Source organism: Sorex araneus, chromosome X (assembly GCF_027595985.1).
Source record: "Sorex araneus isolate mSorAra2 chromosome X, mSorAra2.pri, whole genome shotgun sequence".
Classification (NCBI taxonomy): domain Eukaryota; kingdom Metazoa; phylum Chordata; class Mammalia; order Eulipotyphla; family Soricidae; genus Sorex; species Sorex araneus.
The window spans coordinates 258,450,491-258,476,642 of NC_073313.1; the positions used below are offsets into that span (position 1 = coordinate 258,450,491).

The 26,152-nt window shown below is 40.3% G+C and overlaps 1 protein-coding gene across 8 annotated transcripts in view; it reads right to left on the minus strand.

The window, feature by feature from the left end:
* Positions 1 to 26,152, minus strand: part of DOCK10 (dedicator of cytokinesis 10) — a 314,615-nt gene that overhangs the window by 229,873 nt on the left and 58,590 nt on the right. For 3 of the 8 annotated variants that reach the window (XM_055120246.1, XM_055120248.1, XM_055120245.1), the window contains exon 1: positions 14,673 to 14,858. The exons of 3 other annotated variants lie outside the window; for them this stretch is intronic. In XM_055120246.1, coding sequence (XP_054976221.1) covers positions 14,673 to 14,834 — 162 coding nt within the window. In that variant the 5' untranslated portion in view covers positions 14,835 to 14,858. Of the gene's footprint in view, positions 1 to 14,672; positions 14,860 to 26,152 lie in introns of those variants that run through there. 2 more of the 8 variants (XM_055120251.1, XM_055120247.1) reach the window with 2 other exon arrangements.

Here is a 26,152-nt window from a genome sequence, read left to right on the forward strand (position 1 = left end):
AACCTGAGCATGAACAACATTGTAACTGTGTATCTCACACTAACTCAATTTTAAAAAAAAATAAAATAATTTAAAAATGAAAAAAAAACCTACCTGGAGAGATAGTAAAGTGGGTAAGGCCTTGCATGTGGCCAACCCGGGTTCTATCCCCAGCACCCCCATATGGTCCCCAGGAGTAATTTCTGAATGAAGAGCCAGGAGTAAAGCCTGAGCATCACTGGGTGTGGCCCAAAACCAAAACATAAAATAAAGAAAAATTGACCTTACTTTACTAAAGAAAAAAAAAAGGAAAAGAAAGAAAGAAAGAGAGAAAGAAAGGAGAAAGAAAGAAAGAAATAGAGAAAGAAAGAAAGGAAGAAAGAAAGAAAGAAATAGAGAAAGAAAGGAAGAAAGAAAGAAAGAAAGAAAGAAAGAAAGAAAGAAAGAAAGAAAGAAAGAAAGAAAGAAAGAAAGAAAGAAAGAAAGAAAGAAAGAGAGAGAGAAAAAGAGAGAAAGATGAAGGAAAACAAAATCCTGAGGAGGAGGGTGATCTGAAAGTCTTCATTTTTGTCTTGGTTTCCACTCTTTTCAACCATAGCTTTCTGAACCCTATTCATCATACATCTGCAGAATAATCCGTTAATTTTTGAGTTGAATTTTGAATGGATTCATCTAAATTTTAGATCTTTAAGTATGCAATCAAGTAACTCCTGGGAAATTAAAACAATGGTGAAGTCTGACCATGATTGTGCATGGAAAAGGGTCCATTTTCTGGGAAATCAAGCGTGTGCGAAGCAAATACAGCAAAGAGAAAGCTAACAGAAAATGATATGTTTAGTTTATTTACTGACTGAAAAATTCCCATGTGGCCCCTAAAGAGAAGTACCAGGAACTTTGAGCTGGATTTCTTAAACCACAAAGATTCTGAATCTAAGTGTAAGATAACCCAACCAGGTCAGGCTCTGAGGCTAAGGGAATCCTCAAGGCCCCAAAGGACTTTGCAATGAGACTCTTTCCTCCTTATTTTATAAATAAGTAATCTAGGACTTTCACCAAAACAACATTTCTAAAAATGTTCACTGGCTTGTTTATCTATCAATTAAAAGAAAAATCTTCAGTAGACTTCATGCTCCAAAGATTTAATGTCGGCACTCAGCAGTGAAGAAATCTGACGGGCACCACAACACCGGAGAATTCTTCGGGCTGCATACTGAGCCGATATCTCCAGGACCCCCAGATGGACAAGGTGCAGTCTCCCCGCCTTCTCCAGATGGAATCCCAGTGACCCATGAGCTTCTACAAACATGGCTCCAGTATGTGGCCACAGGACTATTCCTCTAAACCGCATGGTGGTGCTGGAACCGGGAAGTTCCATCCCGGCTCCCAGCCCACCCCTGATGCTGGAAGTCATGCCCTCAACCCACCCCCGGCGCCATCTTGCCACACTTAGCAGTGAAGAAACCTGGTGGGCACCACTACACCGGAGAATTCTCTGCGCTCCATACTGAGCCGATATTGCTCCAGGATGCCCAGCTGGAGCAGATGCAGTCTCCCTGCCTTCCCCAGATGGAATCCTGGCGACCATGAACTTCTACAAGCATGGCTCTGGCATGTGACTACAGGACTATTCATCTGAAGTGTGTGGCCACTTATGAGGCTGCACAACCTTTCCTGATATACAAAGTGAGCAATAGAAAATAAACAATCTAGCATCTGCCCCTGCCCAAAACTAAAGAGAGAGCAGCAATATACAGGGCTTCATGGGATGGGGGCGGGTGGAACAAGCCCCTCTCCCCGCCCCGATGGGGCCCCGAGTTGCCGCCCATGAATGGCTCCTGGCTACTGAACAGCCATCATCCCAGAGGCATACAAACCAATTTTGGAACCCAGTGGCTTTTGGCAGAAATCCCTCCACACTTATTACTAAAATATTAGAAATCCAAAATGCTCTTCATATCAGTAATAGAAAACAAATTATCTAATGATACCTTTTCAGCAGGTCTGAATGTTGGGGAAAATTCCAAATAATAATCGTGGATCTTTTGTTGAAATATTGAATGTGATCAAAGCAGAGAGAGAGTAAGGTGGAAATCATCTGCCACATAGGCGGGGGGAGGGTTAGAATGGGGGATATACTGGGGTTCTTGGTGGTGGAGGGTGTGCACTGGTGAGGGGATGGGTGTTTGATCATTGTATGACTGAGACTTAGACTGGGAAGCTTTGTATCTGTTCTCACAGTGATTCAATAAAAAAATTTAAAAAGAAACAAAGACATAATGTCAACTCTCTTCTATCAGTTACAGATTTCTCAGACTCCACCCAACTTTCAGGTCTAATAGAAGAACATGGGTGTATACATTTTTTTTTTTTGGAGCTATACAATGTTTAACTCAACACTTTTGGCATTCTTTTTCAACAACATGGATAAACATGGGACAAATATGGAAGCAATTACAAAAAAAATTTAAGGAAACAAAGAATAAGTAGAATGACACAGATTACGATATTGTGTTGTCTTAGAAGCATATAGCAGACTGATTTAAAAGCAAGTCTTAAATAAAGGACACTTTGACAGCCCCGAGCTACTTTGGTTTGAGAGGGAAAAAGCATTTTACATTTCACTTCACTTCCTGCTCAGTGAGCCTTATATTCTCACTTCTCTCTTTGTCCTTGATCCTTATCTCTACATTTTGCTTTATGTGTTTATTCCAGTGGTTCTCATTTGGGTACTGTCATCTATTTAGTTCACTGGCTTCACTGAATTCATTTTTAATAACTTTTGTGGACCTGATGTTTCGCTTAATGGTCTAGTTTGTTCCTGGCTGGAGGATAGAAGAACAGCCATGCATACCAAAATGTCATCCTAGAATTAACACAACATAAGGAAGCCATTACTTTCTATGACACAGGTGGGCAGTAGGCATTCTTCTCATTTTATAAATGAAAAAGTGCTCCTTCCCTGAGTGAACTTGTATTTTTTCTCTGTTTTGACAATCTATAGTAGCATCTTTCTATCTCGGGCCACATGGTCCTAGGATAGTCTGGGTGTGGGGGGGGACACAATTTTTTTTTTAATTGCAATAATGGAAGACCATGGCATGAGAGAGGGGATCAAATAGTAGGACTGGGGGTAACAGGAAAGAGATGTGGTTGGAAGGGGGCCACAGTTAGAGAAAGGTTGAGAAATAATTATCAACAGCACTTTGAGAAATCAAATCAGATAAAATTTAGAAAACACAAAAAATTCTTTCAAAGTCTACTATTTTTGAAGTGGCATAAATCTGACATCAGACACCCTCATATTTTTTATTAGACTATTCTTTTCCTGCTAAGCCCTACATAAGCATGTTTGGTATTCAAAATTCCTTTAGGTAACAGAGATATATTTCTTGTCCACCACAGGATACTGATTTAGGGACAGGACCTGTATGTAATTCATGGGAGGCTTGTAGATTGTGTGGGATAAGATAGGGAGGTCATTCACTGGCAGGGCAATGATAGGGACAGGATTAGTGATGTCATTCCTGGGTAAAGGAGAGGCCTGGACATCTGGGGAGGGACCCAGATCCTTCTACTTTACCTCTACAATGAACTCTGACTTTAAATCTTCCGAGTTTTGTGTGCAACCTTTCACTCATTTTTGGATCATGAGTATCACACAACATGTCCATATACATAGAGACTCTATAAAACAAAGCAGCATAGAAAGAAATATTGGTCTGAAATTGCCTGTGGGTCATCTTGAAATGGACGTGGAGTTTCCAACACTCTGAGGTGGGCGGCAAGATCACCTAGCCGAGGACGGCAGTCCCCCACTGGACACTCAATGCACTGAGTGGGACCAGCATCTGTCACAAGGGACACCAAATTGTAGATAGTTTTTGTGTTTGCATTTTTATTTTTTATATTTAGTAGGCAGTGCTACAGTATTTGTCAATTTCATAAGGATATATAGTCATCCTAGAAGAATGGGACATGATTTAAAAAAAGGTAAATTTTAGAATTTCCCCCATATCTTCCCATTAATGGATACCCTGCCCCCCTCACCTCCCCTCTACACTACTTGTAACGTAGCAAATGACTTGGTTTTTGTTGTTTGGTTTTTTGTTTTATTTTTAATGCTGCTCTTGTTATTGTTGTAGGGTCCAGACCATATAGGGTCTCACCCTGTGTCTTGCTGGTGGAAAAAAAGCCAAGAATTGGACCGAGGGCCCTTAAATATGTTTTGAATATTGAGCATATGCTGTGCTCTACTGACTGGACCACATCCTTGGCCCCTTGATTAATTTTGTTTTATTTTATTTATTTTTTAAAATTTATTCTTTTATTGAATCACTATGTGGAAAGTTACAAAGCTTTCAGGTTTAAGTCTCAGGATTAATTTTGTTTTAATATTTAAAAAAGTGTAATCTAGGAATTGATTCTGAGTAGCAGCTGGTTCCAATTGACCTTGCTTCAATAACATACTCTATCAGAAAACGTTTTACCAACTTCGGAATAACTTCACAAGTGATTTTACTCCCTCAAAGTACACTTTACAAAATCTAAATAGCTAGCAAGTATTTGTGACATATATTTAACAAACTTTATTCTTTTAAACTTATTTCCCAACTTGATAAGAATATATAGCCATTCTAGAAGAATGTTCTAGGGACAAGAGGAAAAATCTCAGTTGCTTTTGAAATGATCTGAGAAAAATACAAAATAACTCATTAAGAATTTCCTATTGCTTATATGCCCCCCCTCCCAAATAGTTTGTTTCTTTTTTCTGGGTAGAGGTGGTTGGAGCCACATCCAGATGTCCTTAAGACTTGGTCTTAGCTCTGCGTTCAGGGATCACTCCTGGTTAGCTTGGGGAACTCTATGGGGTTCCAGGGACTGAACCTGAGTTGGTCCCATACAACGCAAGTGCCTTCTCTGCTGTCATATCTCTCCTGTCCCTATGCTTCATTATCTGTTTTTAAGCTGAGGGACTTTTGCCTCACCATGGGATTGTTCAGTCCACCCTTTTTCTAGTTATATAACTACACATTTTCACTTTGTAGTTTTTTATACTATCACCTCCTCTTTCGAACAAATGTTACATACATTTAGAATCTATTTTTAGCACTTAAGTCATTATTCAAGCCATTCAATGTTCAAAGCAAAACAGTAATAAAGCTTGAATGCTTATCTCAAAAAATCCCAAAGTCCAGAGTTTAAATGAACAAAGTATTACTAGTGTTCCCAAAGTGAATCCATGTAGGGAAAATATCATTTGATCCTCGCCAAGGTGTTTACTCCATCTTTAACATGGAATTTGGTATGGTGGGCCCACACCCACCCACAAGATTCCTCGATAACCAGAGGGGAAAGATTGATTCCATCCAGAAAGTCTGAGCTCTGGCCTCCGCATTGCTTATCTTTTACTTTATGAGTGATACCATGGAAATGAATCTATTCTCACTGAGCATATAGGTCAAAACTTGAATTTTCTGCAGCGTTGGGGTGAAAGGAAAGAATTAGTGGGGCAAAAGTAAAGCATCCCTTGGAAATAAAAAAAATGAACTAATAGTAGAAAGGTCAATAGATCAATAAGGTAGCCTAGGAAATGCTCCTGTGAAGGGCAAATTTTCTAGCCCAGATCTAGAGAATAAACCAGCTATGGACAAGTTGGTTCCATTTGTGCCAACTTATTTTTGTGTTAAATGGGCTGTGAAACTATTATTTTCCTTTGTTAGCAACCACTAAAAACAGATTAAGTTTCCGGAAGTGAGAAGTAGTGCTCTCCTCTTACTGAATCAGTTCCCAGAGAATGTTCTGTGTTAGAATCAGGTGGAACTGGGAAGAGAATATAGCAAAGATAATATAATATAGATCAGAGAATAAGACTTCTAAGAAAAAAAATCAAGATCACTTAACTCCAGAGGAGAAAGCTGTTGAGATTGTTCAAGAAAGCTACTAAGTTATTGAGACTTTCATTGAAGGACTCATCTTAAGAAGATGACAACTTCTACTCTGTATCCAGTGAGGACAGAAAAAAGAGAATAAGGTAAAACAACAATTTAAATGAAAAATATTATTTGGTAAGGGCCAGAGCAATAGTACAGTGAGTAGGGCACTTGCCTTGCATGCAGCCAACCCAGGTTCAATCCCTGGCACTCCATATGATCCTCTGAGCCCTGTCAGGAGGTTAAGCCCTGAGCACTGCTGAGTGTGGACCCCAAACCACAAAATTTTAGTTGGTAGAGTAAGTACATGGCTTTAAATTTTCCTTCCAATGTGTTTTTTTAAGAACACAGGCTGGGAGCTGGTGCAAAGTAAAGCATTTGCCTTGCATGCAGCTGACCTGGGTTTGATCCCCAGCATTCTATACTGTTCCCTGAACACTAAACAACTAATTTCTGAGTGCAGAGCCAGGACTAACCTCTGAGTATTGTCAGGTGTGACCCAAACAGCCAAAAAAAAACCCCAAACCCAAAACAAAACAAAAAATAATCTCGGGCTGGAACTAAAAAGGTATATTAAAGGGCACTTAGAGCAGCATTGTAAGTGCCACAAGGTTCCACTTCATATCAGGAGGAATTTAGCTCACAAGACAGCTCTGTACATGTCGTATAGTAGATATCTGAGTGTACTGAATAAAGGTCTGCTTGGACGTTATTTTTAATTTACTCTGGCAAACTAAGTGAAACTTGAACTCCATTTTATTCATAATAAAGGACAGAGCTAGCTTAATTGGACAGTTGAGGGGTTTGTTTAAAATATAAAGTATTGGTTCTGGGATGTAGTAACTTTAAGCAGACAGAGGTTCTAGGATTGAATGTTTTGGAATATCTTTGTATGAGAAGTAGATTTCCTGTTTCTTAAACTTTTGGAATTGATGCAACAATGATCCTAGCTGGTATTGAATGGAGATGTACTGTTGCTATTGGTATTTATTTCAGATGTTTTCCATCAATGTGTGTGATGCTGGAGAAACATAAATTCCACTTGGATATATATATATATGTATATATATATATATATATATATTGATCTGAAACAAATCACTGTATCACTGTCATCACTGTTATCCCATTGATCACCGATTTTCTGGAGCGGGCACCAGTAACATCTCCATTCATCCTAGCCCTGAGATTTTAGCAGTCTCTCCTTACTCGTTCTTCCCAGCGGTACTGCATTGGAGGCTCTTTCAGGGTAAGAGGAATGAGACCCATCATTGTTACTGTATTTGGCATATCGAATACACCACAGAGAGCTTGCCAGGCTCTGCCATGTGGGCAGGATGCTCTCAGTACCTTGCCAGATTCTCTGAGAGGGAGAACTAGGCTATAAGAAGTCACGCAGCTGACACTGACTTTAAATGGATAGTGTGATCAAAAGTTTTTATTTATTTATTATCATTATTATTATTATTTGCATCACACCTGGCAATGCTCAGGGATTTCTCCTGGATCTGCACTCAGGGATCACTCCTGGCAGTGCTCAGTGGGGACCGTATGGGATGCCGCAGATTGAACCTGGGTCAGCTGCGTGCAAGGCCAATACCGTCCCCGCTGTGCTATTGCTCCAGGCCTATGGTCTGAAACAATAAAGAATATATTTTAACTATATCTCTATTTGGATCTGTAATTGTTTCTGAGTAAGTTTCTGCAGATACCACCACCAACCCCTGCTTCTCCCATACATATATACTTCTGTTTTTTTTTTTTTATATTTGTAGTAGTTTTAAAACTTACCTCCCCGCTTAATTTGAGTCTCCCAAACATATTATACAGGACTAAGGGCACTTTCTGGGAATACATGGCCTACCAGGCTAGACAGGTGAGTGCTTGGGCCCAGTCCAATGTTGCTGTTTGAGTCCTATGATGCTAGAGACCACCCACAATTCACCAGACAGTTCAGCTGTAGGGCACAACTGCAGTAGATATAGTATTGAGGGATTAAAATCCAAAGTCTTCTCATAAAAATAAAAAACACTCAGTCCTTTGCCCTTTTTCTTTGACCCCCTACACATTTTTTCAGACATTATCTTTTTGCTGTTTTTCCTTCTTAGGCCTACATTTGGTGTCATCTGGAGAATTAGACAGATGACAGGAGTAACTGTAAGAACTGCTACCCGATATAATTTGAATGTAGACTTAGCCTCAAAGATTTGTGTTGCTAATTGCTAAACCTCCAGAGCACATTCAATTAATTCTTAGACCCATGGTGAGCCATTCAATTCATTTGTCCATTTTCTGTGGCTCTGAGACTTAGCTCAAAATCACAGGGAAAAATAGCTGCCAAATATTCTCCGTGCTTTAAAGCCCCATGCTCTACCATCTAAGAAGGATCATTTAAAATCGCACTCAGTTACACAGATTTCCTTTCCCAGGGGAATCTTTTATGGGTTATATTCACCACTGAGCCGCACTCGAAACGAAACAAGAACATGCACTCAGGACTTAGAATATTTAAAGTTGGTTCTTCCTCATGCATCTAATAAAGAGAGATGAAAGTAGGCCAGACATATTAAAATGTCTCTGCTAATAACGTTGTATTAGATTAGACTATTTATCTGAGTAAGAAAAGATATAAATTCATTTCCTTTGAAGTAGTTACTACTTCTAAGTAGTTTCTGGTTCCAATTCTTATGTGTAGAACATGTGATGCAAACAAATCTGTTCTAAAGATATGGACATTGTTTTCATGCATATTAATCCCTTCCTTCTTTATCCTAGGTTCCCAAGGACTTGGCCAGGAAGAAAGGATTACTCTGCAGTACATGAGGGCTACCAACTATGGAGCGCTGTTGAAGACCAAGAAGCAAATCAAATGTGGCTTGCCACCCCCTCCTTCCTGGAGTGCCTCTTCTATCCACACTGATTCCACTGGGTCTCTCCTGCTTCACCCTTTGGTAGTGGGTATGGAGGAAATTCAGGGTATGTACACAGCCCGTGTACAATGCAAGGGACGTTAACCAATGGGTACTGAAGCCTCACACATTCTCTGACTGATGTCAATGCTCTGTGTTCTGGTGAATGTCTGTAATTTTCTAAACTATGTATTCATCTCAAGCCTTAAATGTTGACTTCCTCTTAAAGGAGCTCTTTTCTTACTACATTCTGCCTCCCACCCTCCCAAAAAAATAGAAGGAAGAGGAAAAGGAAGAAGAGGAGGAGGAGGGACAATCTGCTTCTACAAGATACTTGGTCCCACCAGTACGGCTCAATCCTAGTACAACTAATCCTCTCTAGTTTATTAAGTGATTCCACTCTGGTGCTTCCAAAAAACAGGATAGATAGAAGGTCATATTTCACATGCAGGGAAATGAATCAATAGGGTTCAGTTCTGTGTCCACTTATCAAATGAGATGTTTGATATGGGGGCTCCTGACTGCAAATATACAGCTTATCACTGGATCCCAAGTATTTTGGCACTCATGGGAACAAAAGATTATCAGAAAAATCAAATGTTCTTTGGTATTAAGTTAAGCAAAAGAACAAAACAAGGTAAAAGATGCAAAACAGAAATTTCATTTCATTGTGTCTACATTCTTAAGAGGGCAGTTGGGTAGGCTTTCCCAGGATAGGGTACATTGTAACATTTAAAACATTGTGAGTTATATATTGTCCCTTCTCCTCTTCCTCCTCCTCCTCCTCCTCCTCCTCCTCCTCCTCCTCCTCTTTCTTCTTTTTTTGAGGGGAGGGGGAGGCAGAGTGTAGTAAGAAAAGAGCTCCTTTAAGAGGAAGTCAACATGTAAGGTTTGAGATGAATATGTAGTTTAGGAAATTATAGATATTCACCAGAAAACAGAGCATTGACATCAGTTAGAGAATGTGTGAGGCCTTTAACAAATGTGCTTTTTTTAAAAAAAAATTTATTGAATCACTGCGAGATAGTTACAAGCTTTCATGTTTGGATTACAATCAAAATGTGCTATTAAGAAAAAAATTAGAAAAATATTTTGCAAATTGTCCCATTAGAGCAATTTGAGTGAGAGAGAAATTAGAATTTGAAGAGCTGTTCATTTTTACCAGTTACATGTAAAATCATTTTAATTGGACACTATAATAGTCTCAGATGTTAGAAATCATGTGTCCCTTGTAAAATCCAAGGACCCACAAGAGTTTATTTTTATATTTAAAAAGCCGGTACAGTTTGGATGACAGAGCCAAACCACAAGTATGTGGACCTAAAGCTAGGTAAGAAAAGACTCAGAATCTGGACTAAAGTAAGGAGACTCTGGAACTACTATCCAGAATGAGACCATGAGTTGCCATAAGCCTTCCAAAGAATATCAACAGTCAATGACATATGTGCGAAAAGGAACCTTCATCCACTGCTGGTCCAACTACTACAGAAAGCAGTGTGGCGAGTACTCAGTAAATTCACAATTGAGCCCCAACTTGACTCAACAATTCCACTTTTGTAAATCACAGTGGTCTAATAAATGTTTTAGTTAAAAATATTGACAGATGAGCCCTTGAGTTTATCACTATGCTGTCTCCATTCTTAACTTTTCCTTGGGCATTTCAAGTAGGAGTTAAGGGGGCTGCACCATCAACTGGACTTTTCATAGCTCAGTCCCACTGCTTAAAAACTGCAAATCGCCCATTTGATTTAGATTAAGATTTTAGTCTATGAAAGGAATTGTGCTGGGAATCCCTGGAGTAAATGCTGCCACACCTTGGTACCCACTTATATGCCATGTTCCATTTTCTAGTAAGATAAGAAAAACATACCCACAGTAAAGTAAACAATTAAAACTTGCTCAAGATATCATTGACTTCAAATGGTTGCACTCTGTTAATGTCATAGGAAATTAGATAAAGGGATCGTCTATTCATACATCAATGGGCATCTATGTTGTTCTAGGGATTTACGTCTCTTCTGTTCCTTGAAACTCAGAAGTGGAGATATGAAACATCTTGTAAGGTGGAAATTTGCCATTTTATTTTTACTTTGCATGGAAGAGGCTGGCAAACTCTCCATGGCATATTCAATATACCAAACCCAGTAACAATAACAGGTGTCATCCCCCTGATCCTGAAAAGAGCCTCCAATCATTGGGAAAAACGAGTAAGGAGAGGCTGCTAAAATCTCAGGGCTGGGACCAATGGAGACATTACTGGTGCCCGCTCGAGTACATCGATGAACAACAGGATTACAGTGATACAGTGATTGGAAATCTCCATGTATACACTAGCAGGCATTTCAAACAGAGCATGAATCAGAGCACATTTAAATTCTCTCACCAATTCCCCCACAAGGAAATTTAGTCTTCTGGTGGTGAAAACTCAGAAAACAAATACACAAAGAAAATGATGTATGCTCTAAGCTCCTCCCTGATTTATCTCACAGCTTATATCCAACTTTGAAGAAAACAGAGTGGGTAGAAAGTTCTCCACATCCGACCACTTCTTGTGACCCCCAACAGCAGCCATCCAGGTCTTTGGCTTAGATCATCGCAATAGCTCCCTACCTCATGATCACCCGCCTTCAGTTCTTCAAATGCTGTCTCTGGAGATCCTGTTTCTCCTTGCTCAGATGAATGAGTTCAGAGTTAACATGGAGCTTATTCACTACAGTTATAAATTCTTTGTGACTGTAAACTCTCTGCACTCTAAGAATAACCTTTCATGAAAGAAGCTACATTTCGGGCGAAGGACAGGTGGTTTGTGAAGAGTGTGCTATGGGCAAGTGGAAGAGTTGGGACTCTCGAACTGATACTCTGGTTTCAGTCTTTCACTTAAGTCCATCACCATTGTGCCTTGCTGCTACCTGCCAATCTAACCCTCTCTGTGCTCCACAATCTCCCCGACTCACTCTCTTCCTCCCCTAACTTGCTGGTCTCTATACTATTTCTTACACATTCCAAACTTCTTTCCCTATAAGCCTTTTCATCCTGGCTGCTCCTTTGGCCCAATTCCCCACAGAGATTACCCTGGCTCCCTTCATCACCTCCTTTCCTTGAGTCTTTCCTCAGACAGTGCTTTTTTCAGTGAAGAGGCCCCTGGATCCCGACTCAACATCCACAAAGATGATCAGATCTTAACCTCGGCATCGCTCATCGATCTTACTTTATTACAGCCTGGTGACAACTCAGCATAGGTGAAAATACTAGTTTCCCAATACAGAGAAAAATAAGAGGCCCAGAGACAGTAAGCAGTAAGCAGAAGATCACCCAGCAGATAGTGATAAAGTCAGAGTTCCTCCCAAGAGTTTTGGGCTCTGGAGTCTCCAGTCTGACACACACAGATGATATGCAAGCACTGTGACTAAAGGCCGATAGGAAAGTGATAGGAAGTAAGATCAGTTTGTTTGGAAGTTTGGCGCCAGACTGGGATGTTTAGCATATCGAGATGAAGAAGGTCAGGGAGTCACACTGTTGACTCATGTCCAGAGTTGCATTTCTCCAGAGCATCATCCAAGGTGTCCCCCCATCAGAACTACCTGAAGGTACTTGCTACAAGTGCAGATTCCTGGGTTCCACTCTAGATTTTCTCATATGGAGTCTTTGGGGCCAGGAGCCCAAGGATTGGTATAAAGAAAAACTGCAAAGTTGTTTAAAAACACCAAACTGTTCTAATTTCCATTTTAGAAGGTAGGAATGAGTTTCAGGGACTTAAGTTTGTAAAATAAGCCTCAGAACCCTAAGAAGGCATTTCCATAACAACATGTAAAAAAATGCCTGTCTATTTACATTTAAAACTCTGCAACTTAATATGCTTTAGATGCTAGAGTTGAAAACATAGTTATGGAAATGAGAATAGGCAACTTACTATATAGTATTGAATGATTTGAATTTCCTTATTTACACAGGTTAAAATCACAGCATTAATCATTAAAAATAACTTTTGTTGATTTATCTTGTGATAATTCCATTTTCCATTTCTTTAAGATTTGTTGGAGCAAGTAATATGAAATAAATTCGATATATGTCTGCCAAGAGGGGGGGGATAACAGGGACCTTGGGGACACTGATGGTGGAATCGATATTGCAACATTGTATGTCTGAAACAATTCTGTCATATACAGCTTTGTGAATCATGGTGTCTTAATAAAATAAAAATTAAAGAGAAAAAATACCCCTGCAACTTGTTCATTGGTAAATTCTAAGTACTTAGGACAGTATTGGTCCATATTTTAGTGCACTAACAGCAAAATAGCTATGTGATTATGAAATAACCTAGGGCAAACTCTCAAAATGTACCCATCACTCTGTGTAAGCATATATTGAGCGTGGAGTAGTCCAAGAAAACCATCAGGTTTCTCATAAAAATTTAGCTTCATCATTATTTCCTTGTGTGTTTCAAGTGCAAAATAAACTAGCTTTTGAAATAACTGACCTAGGTGTGACTCGAGACACTGATATTTAGCTGCTATGTGGTATAAATGAGATATTCAACCTAATGTAAAAGCTCTTTCTGCATCAGTAAATTCAACATTCCTTACTTTGTATCAATAAAGATACTGCAAGAATTAAAATGATCATATAAAATATAAGGTTAGAGCATTGCAAATTTCTGAATAAAATCAGGGAAAAAATTGTTGAGTGATCAAGATGGTATAAACAATACACATAACTATAGAAAGCATTAGTGTTATTAACCAGAGAAACTTGGAGAAAGAGCATCTCAAATTCTCTTAGATGTAATTTGTCAGAATTATAGGAATTATGAATACTAAATTATTTCTAATATTTCCTCTTAGGGATAATTATTTTCCTAGAGTTCAAGACCAGCTTTACCTTTGAAAACTTAATAATGTGAAGAAGTAGGTACAGAATGCTATAACTCAATGTTCTGTCACTTAGGGCATGGCCCAAGCCAATGACATTCATTTAAAAACTTTTAGTTTTTAGTGTAACAGGTATTTTTCATTCATTATTTACTACATCCTTGACATCTGAACATTGAAATCTAAAAGAAAAATGTCGATTGTACGGAAACCACCCAGACACCAATGCCTCCCCACTTTGGGAAACTTTAGCATCCATCCGAACACGAGATTTCAGTGACTAAGCAGATCTCTCCCTGAACCTTAAGTAAAAAGATTTTCTCCCCTCACTTCATTCTTGCCAATAAGACTCATGCACAGAGAATCAACGTTGTCTATAACAAAGAATAGACAAAATTGTACTTTGACAAGTGATAAGAAATATCTTTCTAATGAAAACACCATGCATCCCACGGAATTTTCAAAAACTTCATCCTGACTTTACAGTAAGTAAAGTATTTTTGAAAGGCACTTCCTTTGTAGAGTCAGAAAATAAGTGTCTCAAATACCTTAAAGTTAGAGACCAAACTGCCAACATCTAAATAAACAACTGGAGAGATTATATGTGGCATAAAAACAAAAACAATTTGAGTTGTTTTTTTTTCTCAAATGAAAGTCACAAAATAAAATCCACTTAACTAAACCAAACTCCAGAATCTCTTTCTGCACCAAAGTTAAGAATAGCATGCAAAATACTAGGGAGAAAAAAACTTTCTATTAGACTGTTCAACTGCACGCACTTATGACAGATCTAAGAGAAAGGAAACCAGCTCTTTCAATGAGAGAAACAGTGGTGAAAGCGTTCCCCCAAACAGAAAAGCGTAGTAGTAAAGTGTAGGTCACATACATCTTACTCTAAAGCTGAACATTCAAACCACCACTTCTCGCAACCTCACTTCTTTAATAATAGCCCAGTCAGTGACGCTGTTCTGCCACGGGTAGCATACCATTATGATGAGCGTTCTGGGTCTACTCATTTCATCGTCACTTTCCAGAGGCAAAATTTCATGGGACGGTTCCTCCTGGCGTCGTCTACAAATGTGTGGACAGCTCCTCTGGACCACAGAACGAAAAGCTTGAAGCAGAACAATGCTGGCAGTGCAGCCCATCCCTGCATCCTGGAGCCTACGGAATAACTTCTATGTTGATGCTATGTTTCAAAAACAGTGGCTCCTTGTCCCTGGAAACAGCCTACATTGCAGCTGCGGCCAGCTCGCTCTCCAATCACTTCCTTGAGCTCTGATCATCTGATCACGGCCAAATAGCTTGGATGCAGAGATGGGAAAGATCTGATCCACTGAAAACGAACACACGGAGGGATATGAAAGCCTTTTGCCAGGACAGTGCTTCTCAATTCATCTCAAGAGCGCGTTTCCTGTTTGCTGCACTCAGCCTCCTTAACTCCAGTGGCGGAGATCAGAATGAAGAGACGGTTTCCACTCAGACAGTCAGAGAAATTGCTCCTCTCCAAATAAAAACAACAAAATCTCTGACTTCACAGTGACTTTTTTTTTTGCCCCAGGCAAATGTGGGTGCCGATAAGACTGCCGGAAAAAGGTTATCTTTAAAATGTATCAACACTTCCTGAAGGAAATTTTGCTAGACACCTCACTAAGTGATTGGGGTTTTCCTTTGCGTAGCTCGTAAATTCGAGAAATGAAATGGACTTAGCCACAACTCGGAGTCTCGTGAATTTAAATGATTTATTCAAAGTATGCAGGCGTTAACCAAACCCATGTGAGTGACACCAGTGTTCCCTGCGATCTCCCTTCAATGGTGCGGTTGTTCTCTTCCCACGCATGCAGTTCTGCAGCCTAATACATTTTTATATTTACATAGGCGGCTGCAAGGCTGAAAATATCTCCGTTGCTGAGGTCACTCAGTGAGCTCCGCCAAGCTGACCTCTTAGAGAAAAAAAAAAAAACCAGCTGTAACGCATTTTCACATCCTATCAATAAGAAGGCCAGGGTTCAGGCAGGACTTTGAGGTCTTTTGTATTTAAGGGTCTAGTACGGGGAGGAAAGATTCTAGTATCCCCCGACTCCTTAAGACTAGTCACTTAGAAGAGATGCTTAGAAATCACGTGTCCTGCTTGGAAGGGCCTCAAGACCTAATGGCATGCTGTAAGGGAATAGGACAGCAGGGGATACTCGTGCTAAAAATATCTCACGGAAAATGGAGCTTGCTTTCAAACGAGGCAAGTATGAAATCCCCCCAGGATTTTGAAAGGTCGGATCTTCCTATCAAGTGAATCCTTCCAACGTAACCCTGGAAGATGCAAAGCAAAAATATTTCCATTTGTTTCTCTTCTGTGTGTGTGTGCATGTGTGTGTGTATGTGTGTGCGTGTGTGTGTGTTCGTGTGTGTGTGCGTGTGTGTATGCCTGTGGCATGTGTGTGTGTGTGTGTGTGTGTGTGACACAGGAAGTGCGGAGAGGGATTTTTTTTTCTACAAGGTGTGGCTGCAGCAACCTCTGGCCAAGAGTCTTTCACAGAAGCATCTAGCATCACGCTCAGTGAGGCATTAATTGCTCAGGCATCAGTCACAACACAGCCTCCTCTTAATTGGTATATTTGCCAGAGAAGTAAACTTTGCTTTTTTCCTTTAAAGAGGAACGGGCTGTCAGGAGTTTTTCATCTCTCTGTGTTTTGAGCAAACATATTTTTAATGCTACTGGAAAAAAGAAAAAAAAATGCTAATGGGGTTGGCAAGTTCTTTCAACTCCCTCCCGACCTTTGTCAGAGTGCCCGCGGGCTAATCTAAACCATTTTCACTCCAAACAACTGGGGCATTTACTGAAGAGAGGTTACGATTTAGCTCTGCCTGGCTAGCACTAGCGTGTATTAAAAATCTATATAAATGATGTCCACAGAAGGGTAAGCCCAGAGGGGGCTCCCGTGCAGATCAATGTGTCTCTGCGGAGATGAGCACTCCTCTCTGCGTCGGTGCCCGCCCACCACTCTCGAGATCCAGACAGCACCCTGCCATCCTTCCTTTGGAGCAGCTGGTCCTCTGTGCAGGACTAAGCCGCTGGAATGCAACAAGGTGCTCGTTGGATGGGTGTATACTCACCCTCCACCAGCTCTGGCAACAGGGAGCCAGAGACATCCCTGAGACTGACGGCAGAAACTTGGCAAGAAAGAGGAAGTTCACATCCCAAACTCCTGTCTGTATAGTCACCTTGCTTTCTCTAACCTCTGGGTGGCTTTTGGAGTCTGACGTTTTGGTAGATGCCAAAGTCTTTGGGGGAACAAATGAGATGCTTTCCAGCGACTGGAGCTCTGTTTTCATTGATCTCTTCTTGCCTCCGAGGAATTTATCTTCGTTATTGATGGATTGCCTTGGGACTCTAAATAATCTCTCTCTCGTTTTCCCTTTCAACTTCCATCATCAAGGAAAGGGAACCTCCAAGAATTAGTTTCTTGAGAACTTAATATACACTATAAATATCTAATGGTCCTGAGACTATAAGGGTTTAAAAAAATGAATGACAGATACCCAGTTTACCATTTTCTTTTATTTATGAACGTCCCAAGTGGTGTTCAGGGAGGCCAAGGGTCCCCCCCCCCCTGAGATTCTTGGCCAATGGAACTTGAACCCTGTGCTACTAAAGATTACCAGAATCATCCCGACCATACCTGGGGGCCTTCAGGCTACCCGCACTGGTGTTCAGGAAGTCATGTGGTGCTGGGGATGGAAGCTAACCCATGTACTATTTCCCCACTCTCCAATATTTCCTTGTAAAAATTTTCAAACATGTAGCCATATTGAAGAAAGGAGTCAGATTCTAAGTACAGACTTGACATAACAAATAAAACTGGGATGAGAGGGGTGATAGAAATCAACCCCAATTTCAAGTTCCTCTCCTTTCATACTTATTATATATTTTGATAGACATTGTTTTAAAATGACATATAAACACTTATTTTTTGGCTTTTTGGGTTACACCCAGCGATGCACAGGGGTTACTCCTAGTTTTTCACTCAGGAATTACTCCTGGCAGTGCTCAGGGCACCATATGGGATGCTGGGGATTGAACCTGGCTTGGCATGTGCAAAGCAAAAGCCCAACTCACTGTACTATAACTCCAGTCCCTAAACACTTCTTAAATGTCATGTTTTCATGTGAAGTGTTGCTATGAGCCGCTGCTTTTCCTTCATGCATTGTGCATGCCCTTATGGATTATTTCTGGAGACTCTTCTTCATTTCCTTCCACTAATGAACTTTATGCAACAATTCATGATACTGTTTCTCATATGTGAAATACTAGAAACAGTATGCTTTTCCTCTGACGGGACACTCTCTAGCAGTGTCAAGGTGGACGTGGAGCCACTGCCGGTGATTCCCATTCTCTGCCAGCCCAACTGATGGCACAAGGCCAGAGGATACGGTACTGTTCAGATTCTGTAATGCCAAGAATCACCTGGACCACCCGGATATTACTCAGAGGTCTCTAAGGCTGCACCAGATGTAGTGTAGTTTTACTAAACTAGGATAAGCCACATGTAAGACATGCAACTTAACCCCTACGCTATCATTCCAGCTCCCAGAAGCAAGGTTTTTAACCTATTATAGCCATAGATGAGGAAATCCCATCATTCTTATTTATGACTCAATTTTCCAAAGAAGCCCTGTAGGCAAGATTACATTCCAGGTTATTAAAAGTGAATTCATGTGCAAATGTGATATTATACCATATTTATCTTCATTTATCTAGAAGTTAAAAAACAACAAATTCGAGAATAGGGAAATGCTTCCTTGTTTCAAAGCAGAGATGACTATGTGATATAGCTATGAAGTAGATTTAGTATGCATAAAACATGGAAGAAAGGGCAGAGAGAGAGTCTACTGATAAGCTAATAGAAAGTTAAATGTAGAAGGAAAATTTTAAAAATTTGGATAATACATAGGAATTGAAGAGAACAAACAATGAATGGATGATGGAATGGAAATAAAAACAACTAAAGTATCCCTAAGTACAAGAAGGATTCTAACTCCTTGGAAATACTCATCCAGCTAAATGCTACAGGTCTCTTCTTAATAACAGCACAAAAGAGACCATTTTTAAAATTATTTTTGAAACATTTTGGAATAATAATCATTTGATTCTAGATGTTGGTATTTCCACCAATGGAATCATATGTCTAAATCTTTTTAGAATGAGAAAGGGAAACCCAGACTTAATTTAAACAAACAATACTTACTGAAAGAGTTAGTGCCCCAGCTCTGTTAAACTGTGCAAGAATTCGATGTCTCCATGAATCTGGAGTTGTAGCCCATGGAACATGGGACTGTGTTTAGATAGGATGGAGCTGTGGACATAATTGTACTCCCACTCACAATCCTTTGGCCTTTGAGTCTTTCAGTGAAAGGTAAAGACCTGCTCAGTCCCAGTGGGCCTGCAGCAAATCAAGAGCCTCTTTAAAACCAAGCGCTTCTAGTAGTCATGTTTTATAAAACAAGTATGAAGTTGAGAAAAAATGACTTTCATTTTAATGAAACATAAGGAGAATCACCTTTATTGCTCCTTGGATACATCTACTATGGTAAAGCTTAGCTGTATTGTGTGATACACTATGAGTTGCTAATTACTACTCCTAGAAAAAATAGGACCATGATGAAACTGGACTGACAAGAGAAATTTATGTTTGAGATCTTGAGAATGGAAGACTTTGGTTAGAACCCCCATATTTCCAACAATGAAGTCACAGAGAGAGGTCTTCCTCTCTACCTGTTGAAATCCCACTTTCTTTCCCATTGTTTTTGGACCACAGTTGCCTTGCTCAGGACTTAGTCTTGGCTCTGTGCTTAGGGATTACTCCTGGCAGATTCAGGAACTCTATGTGGTGCCAGTCAGTGATGGAACCTGGGTCAACTATATGCAAGGCAAACACTCTACATTCTGTACATTGAACTGTTCCCTCCAACACCATTTTTCTCCTAACTTTTCAAACACAAATGTTAACACCCTTCTTGAGAACCAACGTTTTTTTTTTTTTAATTATACCCTATGTCCCAGACCAGGAGAGCATGGTTTCTAGCATATTTAAACTTCACATATCCTGACAGAGCTGAAGAAAAGCGACAAAGAACATATTTTTCCTTTTCTGGTTCCCCCAATTCAGTGAAATGACAGGAATTCAGTATAAAAGGGAGCATACTGATAACCTCTTTGAGAATATGAGATGGGAGGAAATCTTTCAGCATGTGAGTTTTCTGCAAGTATTTCTAAACGGAAAAAAAAAGTGAACCATACTAGTCAATAACCGAAAACAAAGCATTAACACCAAACTGATCGATGACTTAAAATAAAGCATTAACACAATTCTGATCAATAACAAAATGTCAAGCCTTAGATATGGCTTATACAGCAGCTGGATGCCATGGTAAGAGGAAACACAGTTCCCAAGTGGGCCTCGGAGGGGGCCCAGGAGTGAGGAAATTAGGCGCCGGTATGAGGAAGTAGATGAGGGACAGTGTCCACCAACCTCAGCAAACAGAGAGAGAGAGAGAGCACCAAAACTCCTTACAAAGCATCTGTGAGAAGGGCAGATCCTTCCTTGTGCAGGTGTGAGCACTTCAGAGCTGGGACTTCATTGGCTGGCTGGTGGGGGAGCAGAATGTGTCTCTTGTCCACATTCCTGGTAATACACACTCAGGAATCACGACTGCAAGGGACTCACCTGTCAACCAACCAGCTCATTCATTGCCTGACAGTGAAGTGTGTGTGTGTATGTGTGTGTGTGTTTGTGTGTGTACATGTGTTTGTGTGTTTGTGTGTGTGTGTGTGTATGGGGGATGTCCATCCTCTTCCTCCCCCAGAGTCAAGAGGCAGAGCACTCTGGTTATTAAACTAAACAGATCGTTCCTGAGAGCCAGGTTGATTAATAGGGGAAATGACAGAATATGAGCTCAGACTCAGGGTCTAGCTAGATCCCGTGCTCCAGGCAGCCTGACGGAGCAGGAGCCAGCAGAGCTCATACATGAGCTTCAGAGTCAGACTCTGTCATGTATAAACTGTGAGTCCTGAGCAAGTTGCTAGACTTCTCCGGCCCCTGATAGAATCTCTGTTAAGAAACAGAGATGAGCCTTTATACTTTCGATGCTGGGAAGTAACTAACTGGGAACTAAAAGACAGTCAGAATTCCTAACAGCACTAAGTGAACATACTATCGGACTGGAACGATAGCACAGTGGGTAGGGCATTTGCCTTGCATGTGGCCGATCCAGATTTGATTCCTCCATCCCTCTTGAAGAGCCCGGCAAGTTACCGAGAATATCCCACCCACATGGCAGAGCCTGGCAAGCTACCCGTGGCGTATTCCATATGCCAAAAACAGTAACAAGTCTCACAATGGAGATGTTAGTGGTGCCCGCTTGAGCAAATCGATGAACAATGGGACGACAGTGCTACTATATGAACAACTTATGATGCTGCTGATAAGGAGTCTGGGCCTCATTCTTGGAGGGTCCAGTTGAAACTGCCCTGGAGGTGCCTGCCCTGACAGAGCAGCCTCCAGTCCTTATCACTGCACATAGCGCTTCCTTCCTAATGCACATACTGACATTGCTTTCTGGTGGCTTTATTTCTCAGATGCCATTTTCCTCATGCCTCATAAATTATTTTGAATTTTAAATTTATTTTTATTGAATCACAGTGACAAACACATTCACAAAGTGGTGGTTCATGATTGAATTTCAGTCATATAATGTTTCAGCACCTGCCCCTTCACCAGTGTACTTTTCCCACCACCAATGGTCCCAGTGTTCCTCTCACTCTTCACCCCCCACCTGGAACTATGGCAAGCACTTCTCTCTCTTTCTCTCTCTTCCTCTTTCCCTCTCTCTCTTTCTCCCTCCCCCCCTCTCTCTTTCTCTCCTTTTGGGTCTTATGGTTTGCAATACAGGTAATGAAAGGTTATCAGGTATGTGCCTTTACCTACTTACCTACTTTTAACACTCAGTTCCTGTCCAAACATTTCCAACTATTATTGTCATGCTGGTCCCTTCTCTAACATAATTGCCCTTAATGCCCCCCCCTCCAGACACTCCTGTTATTTTTCATGTACTGTGCTCACTGTGAAGCAGGTATTTAATGCATCCAATAAAGAAGATGCGAGAATAACACTAGTTCTTCCATATCAATACTAATCCATGTTTATACAACTGCATTCATGTACACCCCACCCTTATCACCCCCTCCCTTTTGACAGTTGGGGAAATGAAGACACAAAGAAACTCAGTGACTTGCTCAGAGAACTCACAGCTAGTAAGTGGCAGAGTCAGAATTTGAATTTAGCCAGTCTGGCTCCAGAGCTTGCACTTAAAATCAATTCGGAATGTCAAATCTGTGCCAAGTAAACTTTTTACCTTCCAATAGGAGATTTATACCAGACAAGTCTGGTGTGCAGTACCTTGCAGCAAAGGTAACCTTGAGTGAAAATAAAACCCCCCTTTACAGCTGGTGTCCTTCTGAAGGAAAATTTCTGATGTTCCCATGGATGAGAATTTCAGAAGGCAGCTAGCAATCTCAGCAGATAGCTTTGGGGTGATGCTTTTAATTACATTTTGAGAACCTGAAGCAACTTTCTAAAGTGTAATGAATTGGAGGTACGTTTCTAAAGCATGTTGATGTGTGTTTTCTGCAGAAACACCTTATGTCCAAATGAGCTGCAAAAAAATAAAAACCTGCTTGAATTCAGAAGATGACAGGTTCCTTGTAGCAGTATTTGATGTGACAATTGTCCCTATGTGATATCAGCAACTGGTGACCACTGAAATGCCTCAGAAAAGAGGCTGGGATTTGAGCATACCAAGAATAATGTCATCGCCCAGGACTCTGTGGGAAGAAAAAGGTTCCTGAACAATACTTAGAAGGACTGGGGCATCTCTGGTGCTATTCAGCTAAGCAGACTGGTGGGGCATACTAGGATCCAAGAATCTGGTATTGCTCAGGCCTTGAGGTACTGAGACCAGCCAGGCCACCCCAAAAATGTTTAGGAGTCCCCCCGGACCATATCTGACAACTGAATCTGGGATGGATGCATGATGTTTATACTGATCCTCACACCCCTTTCCCGTCTGATCTGGCTCTTCTTGCTCTAAGAGGAAGCCTGTAACCTCTGTGTCCTGTTGACTAGCTCTCAGCCTGGACACATCACTCATGAAGATAGAATTTTCTGCGTTAGTGTGAGAATCTGGGGGTGACTTTCAAGCTGGTGAAAGTACACTGTCTCACATTCTTCTGGGCTCCAAAGGCATCCTGGGCAGAGTAATGTCATCAAAGAGAAGCTAGGGAGGGAGGGAGAGGGTTCAAGGCCTCCATATGCTTATATGAGCATCTACATAGAATCTCAAAGACTTGGGAAATAAATTAATCAAATAATATGTAATAAAAATGAACTCTTCTTCCTTCTGATTGTCCTCATCTAGTTTTTTTTTTCTGTTAGACTTAGATTCGGCTGCAAATTTTCCAGGAATTGTTCTTAAAAAAATGTGAAGAACCCTCATATGTTTAATATAAGTGGAGATTTAGTTCAAGCTAAGTCAAAGCCACGTGATGGATTTGGTTATGTTCTGGGAAAGATATAGTGAGACGATTTTACCTTTTTTTCCCCCCTTGTGAGAAAAATCCCTTCAAGTGGATCCTTTATTAAATGTACAGGAAGGGGTTAATCACTACTTTCTTAGCTAAAAAGTGCGAAGCACAGCCCACAAAAAGCACTTGGCATTTAAGCCTCATAGTAACTCATGACCTTTTTTAGTCTGTATCTGTGATTTGTAGAGTTCTCTTTAAGTGTCTCATCATGTTCACTTAATTACAGGGGTCTCTCCTTGACAAGCATTTTCCCTGCGTGCTGACATTGATTGAGCCGAGCAACTAATCACAATGGAAACAGTGCACTATTCTTGCATTTGAAGAATCCAGTCTTGTTGTTTTTTGACTTCCTTTCCTACTTTTCCCATCCACAAGATGAAAAACCAGATTATACCACCTAGGGATAAGTACCAGAAGGTGATCCTTTGTTTCTCTCGAAAACAACTTCCTCATCGGTAGCTTTCTGCAGAATAATGGCTAATGTCATCGTTTCATGAATATTGTCCCTTACTCATGACTCTGTATTTAGCTGAATTCTACTCATGTCATAATAAATATTTCATATTCTTAACCAAAGGTAGTCTGTATAGCAGTTAGGCAAAATCTCAGGATGCAGACTTCCACATTTAAATCTGTTATGATTTTGACCAAAAATAGTAAGTTCCAGTGTTTCTCATCTGTTCAATGGATGAGTACACATGAAGCTTTAGCTATGTTGGCAATGGACTCTATACCTGATAAATATTGAATACATTTTAATTATTATTAGAAAAAATAGATCAGAATCTTTCAAACATTGCCTTTTCCCCCCTTGTTAACTTTTGCAAGCTACATATTTTTGAATTCTCTCTACTTTTCCTTGTTCAGGAATACACTATGTCCCTGGGTTATGGTAGCTTCTGGGCTTTGAACTTAGCTCCCATGGTAACATGAGGCAAGCCCCTAAACCTCTTCCCAACCCTTTTCCATGAGTAAACAAGTTTAAAAATAATATAATAATCCCTTATTTTATCCAGAGGTCACTCATTTTGCAACCTCAACTATTCTGATCACAGCCAAGTCCTGGGAAGTAGCAGAAACAATTCCTGTACAGCCAGAAGGATAAAAAAAAACAGATTTGTTAATTTTGGAAGCTACTTGCTTAAAAGATCCTCGTACCCTCAGCATGTACAGTCAATTTACACAATCTTAAGAGCTTGCAAAACTAAGTTTGCAATGGCCTTTTGCCAGAAGCAACATAATTCTGTCCTGCCCTAGGCAGTGATCGGGACCAGAAGGATGTCTGCTGGGAATTGGGGTACTGACAGCTGCTTGATTTCTTTAAGGGGTTGTGGTGGGTTCAGCCACAAGATTTAGCCACCAAGAGTAGGGTTCAAGACTATACCTATGAAGGTTCATAACTCTAGGCTAGTACCAAGGAAGTAGCTAAAGCAATGAGCATGATCATTGATGTTGAAGAGACCTGAATTTGAATCCCAAACTGTTATTTTCCTGAACTGTGCAATGCAACTCAATGACCTCTTTTGCTAATTTGTCCTAACAGAAGACAGTATATACAAAACACTGGAAGATTTTGTCATTCTTTTATCTCTATTACTAAAACAACTATACGATGATTACCACTGTTCTTCTACGTACCAAAGAGTCTAAGGAACAGTATTGCAAGTCAGGCTTCAAGGAAATAGAGTTTCATGTAAGCAAACAAAAGGGGAAGCCATGCTATGAAATGATAAGGCCAGACCAAGACTGATGTGAGACAGGAAGTATTCTTGGCTCAATTATTCTTCACCAGTCATTGAGGGTAGGGTTTCTAACTGGATCTAACACAGGGGTAACGGCCCTATTCCTACCACTGCCACCACAAAAATACAAATAACAACAGTAAAATATAACGGATACACAAAAAAGACCAAATAAATAAATAAAGAAAGAAGAAGAAATCAATATCCATACCATCCATCTAGACCAACCCATGTTGGAGGTCTAAATCCCATGGAAGATATAAATTGCAGTGTTCTAGCAAGGCAGATAATAAGTGAGCACTACAACAGTGATGCTACAGAAGGAAAGTCAAATTCTACCCAGTAATTATAATTCAAGAGGAAGAAAAGTCTGCAGAATTTTCTGGGTAAGTTTCCAATAACAACTGTTTTTGATTTTGAAAACTTTATGACTAAATGGGCTAAATTATGTTCTCTTCAAAAGTTAGCTATGTAAAAAAAATATTCTCAGCTGATGCTGCATAAATAAACTATTAACTGTACTTTCAGTCCTAGCTCTGTTTTATTTGCTGTGTTCGTCCCCAGCCCCCAGCCCAAATTGTGGCAGGAATTAGCCACCCACATCCTAAACATTCCAAGTTAAGTCTAGTTTGCAATAATCCTGCATTGCTTTCCAAACATGAAAATGGCATTTAAGTCCTTTACAAATGCATTTTCCAAGTCAACATCAAAGATGAAAAGGAGAGTGACAACCTGAGCAAACCTCAATTTTCAGAATCTTTGCCAGGACTGGGGGAATAGCTCAATGTCTCATTTTAGGGTGGGTACAAAACAACCAGTTCTGGCTTTTGGAAGAAAATAAGGACAAAGGAAGGTTTAAACCCAGCAAGAGTAGGAGGGGTTGGGCTATATTAAAAAGATTAACTTGATAAGATAATGTTCAGCTTCTCTTTAAACCCTGAACAGTAGGATGTGGATTCTAAAAGGGTTTGTTTCTATTGTCTCTTTCTGCAGCTAAAAACACCACCACATTCCTGCAAGGGGACTTACACTGCCCTCCCTCCAGCATGAGGGACACTTTAGGTGGACTTTGAATTCTGACAGCAAT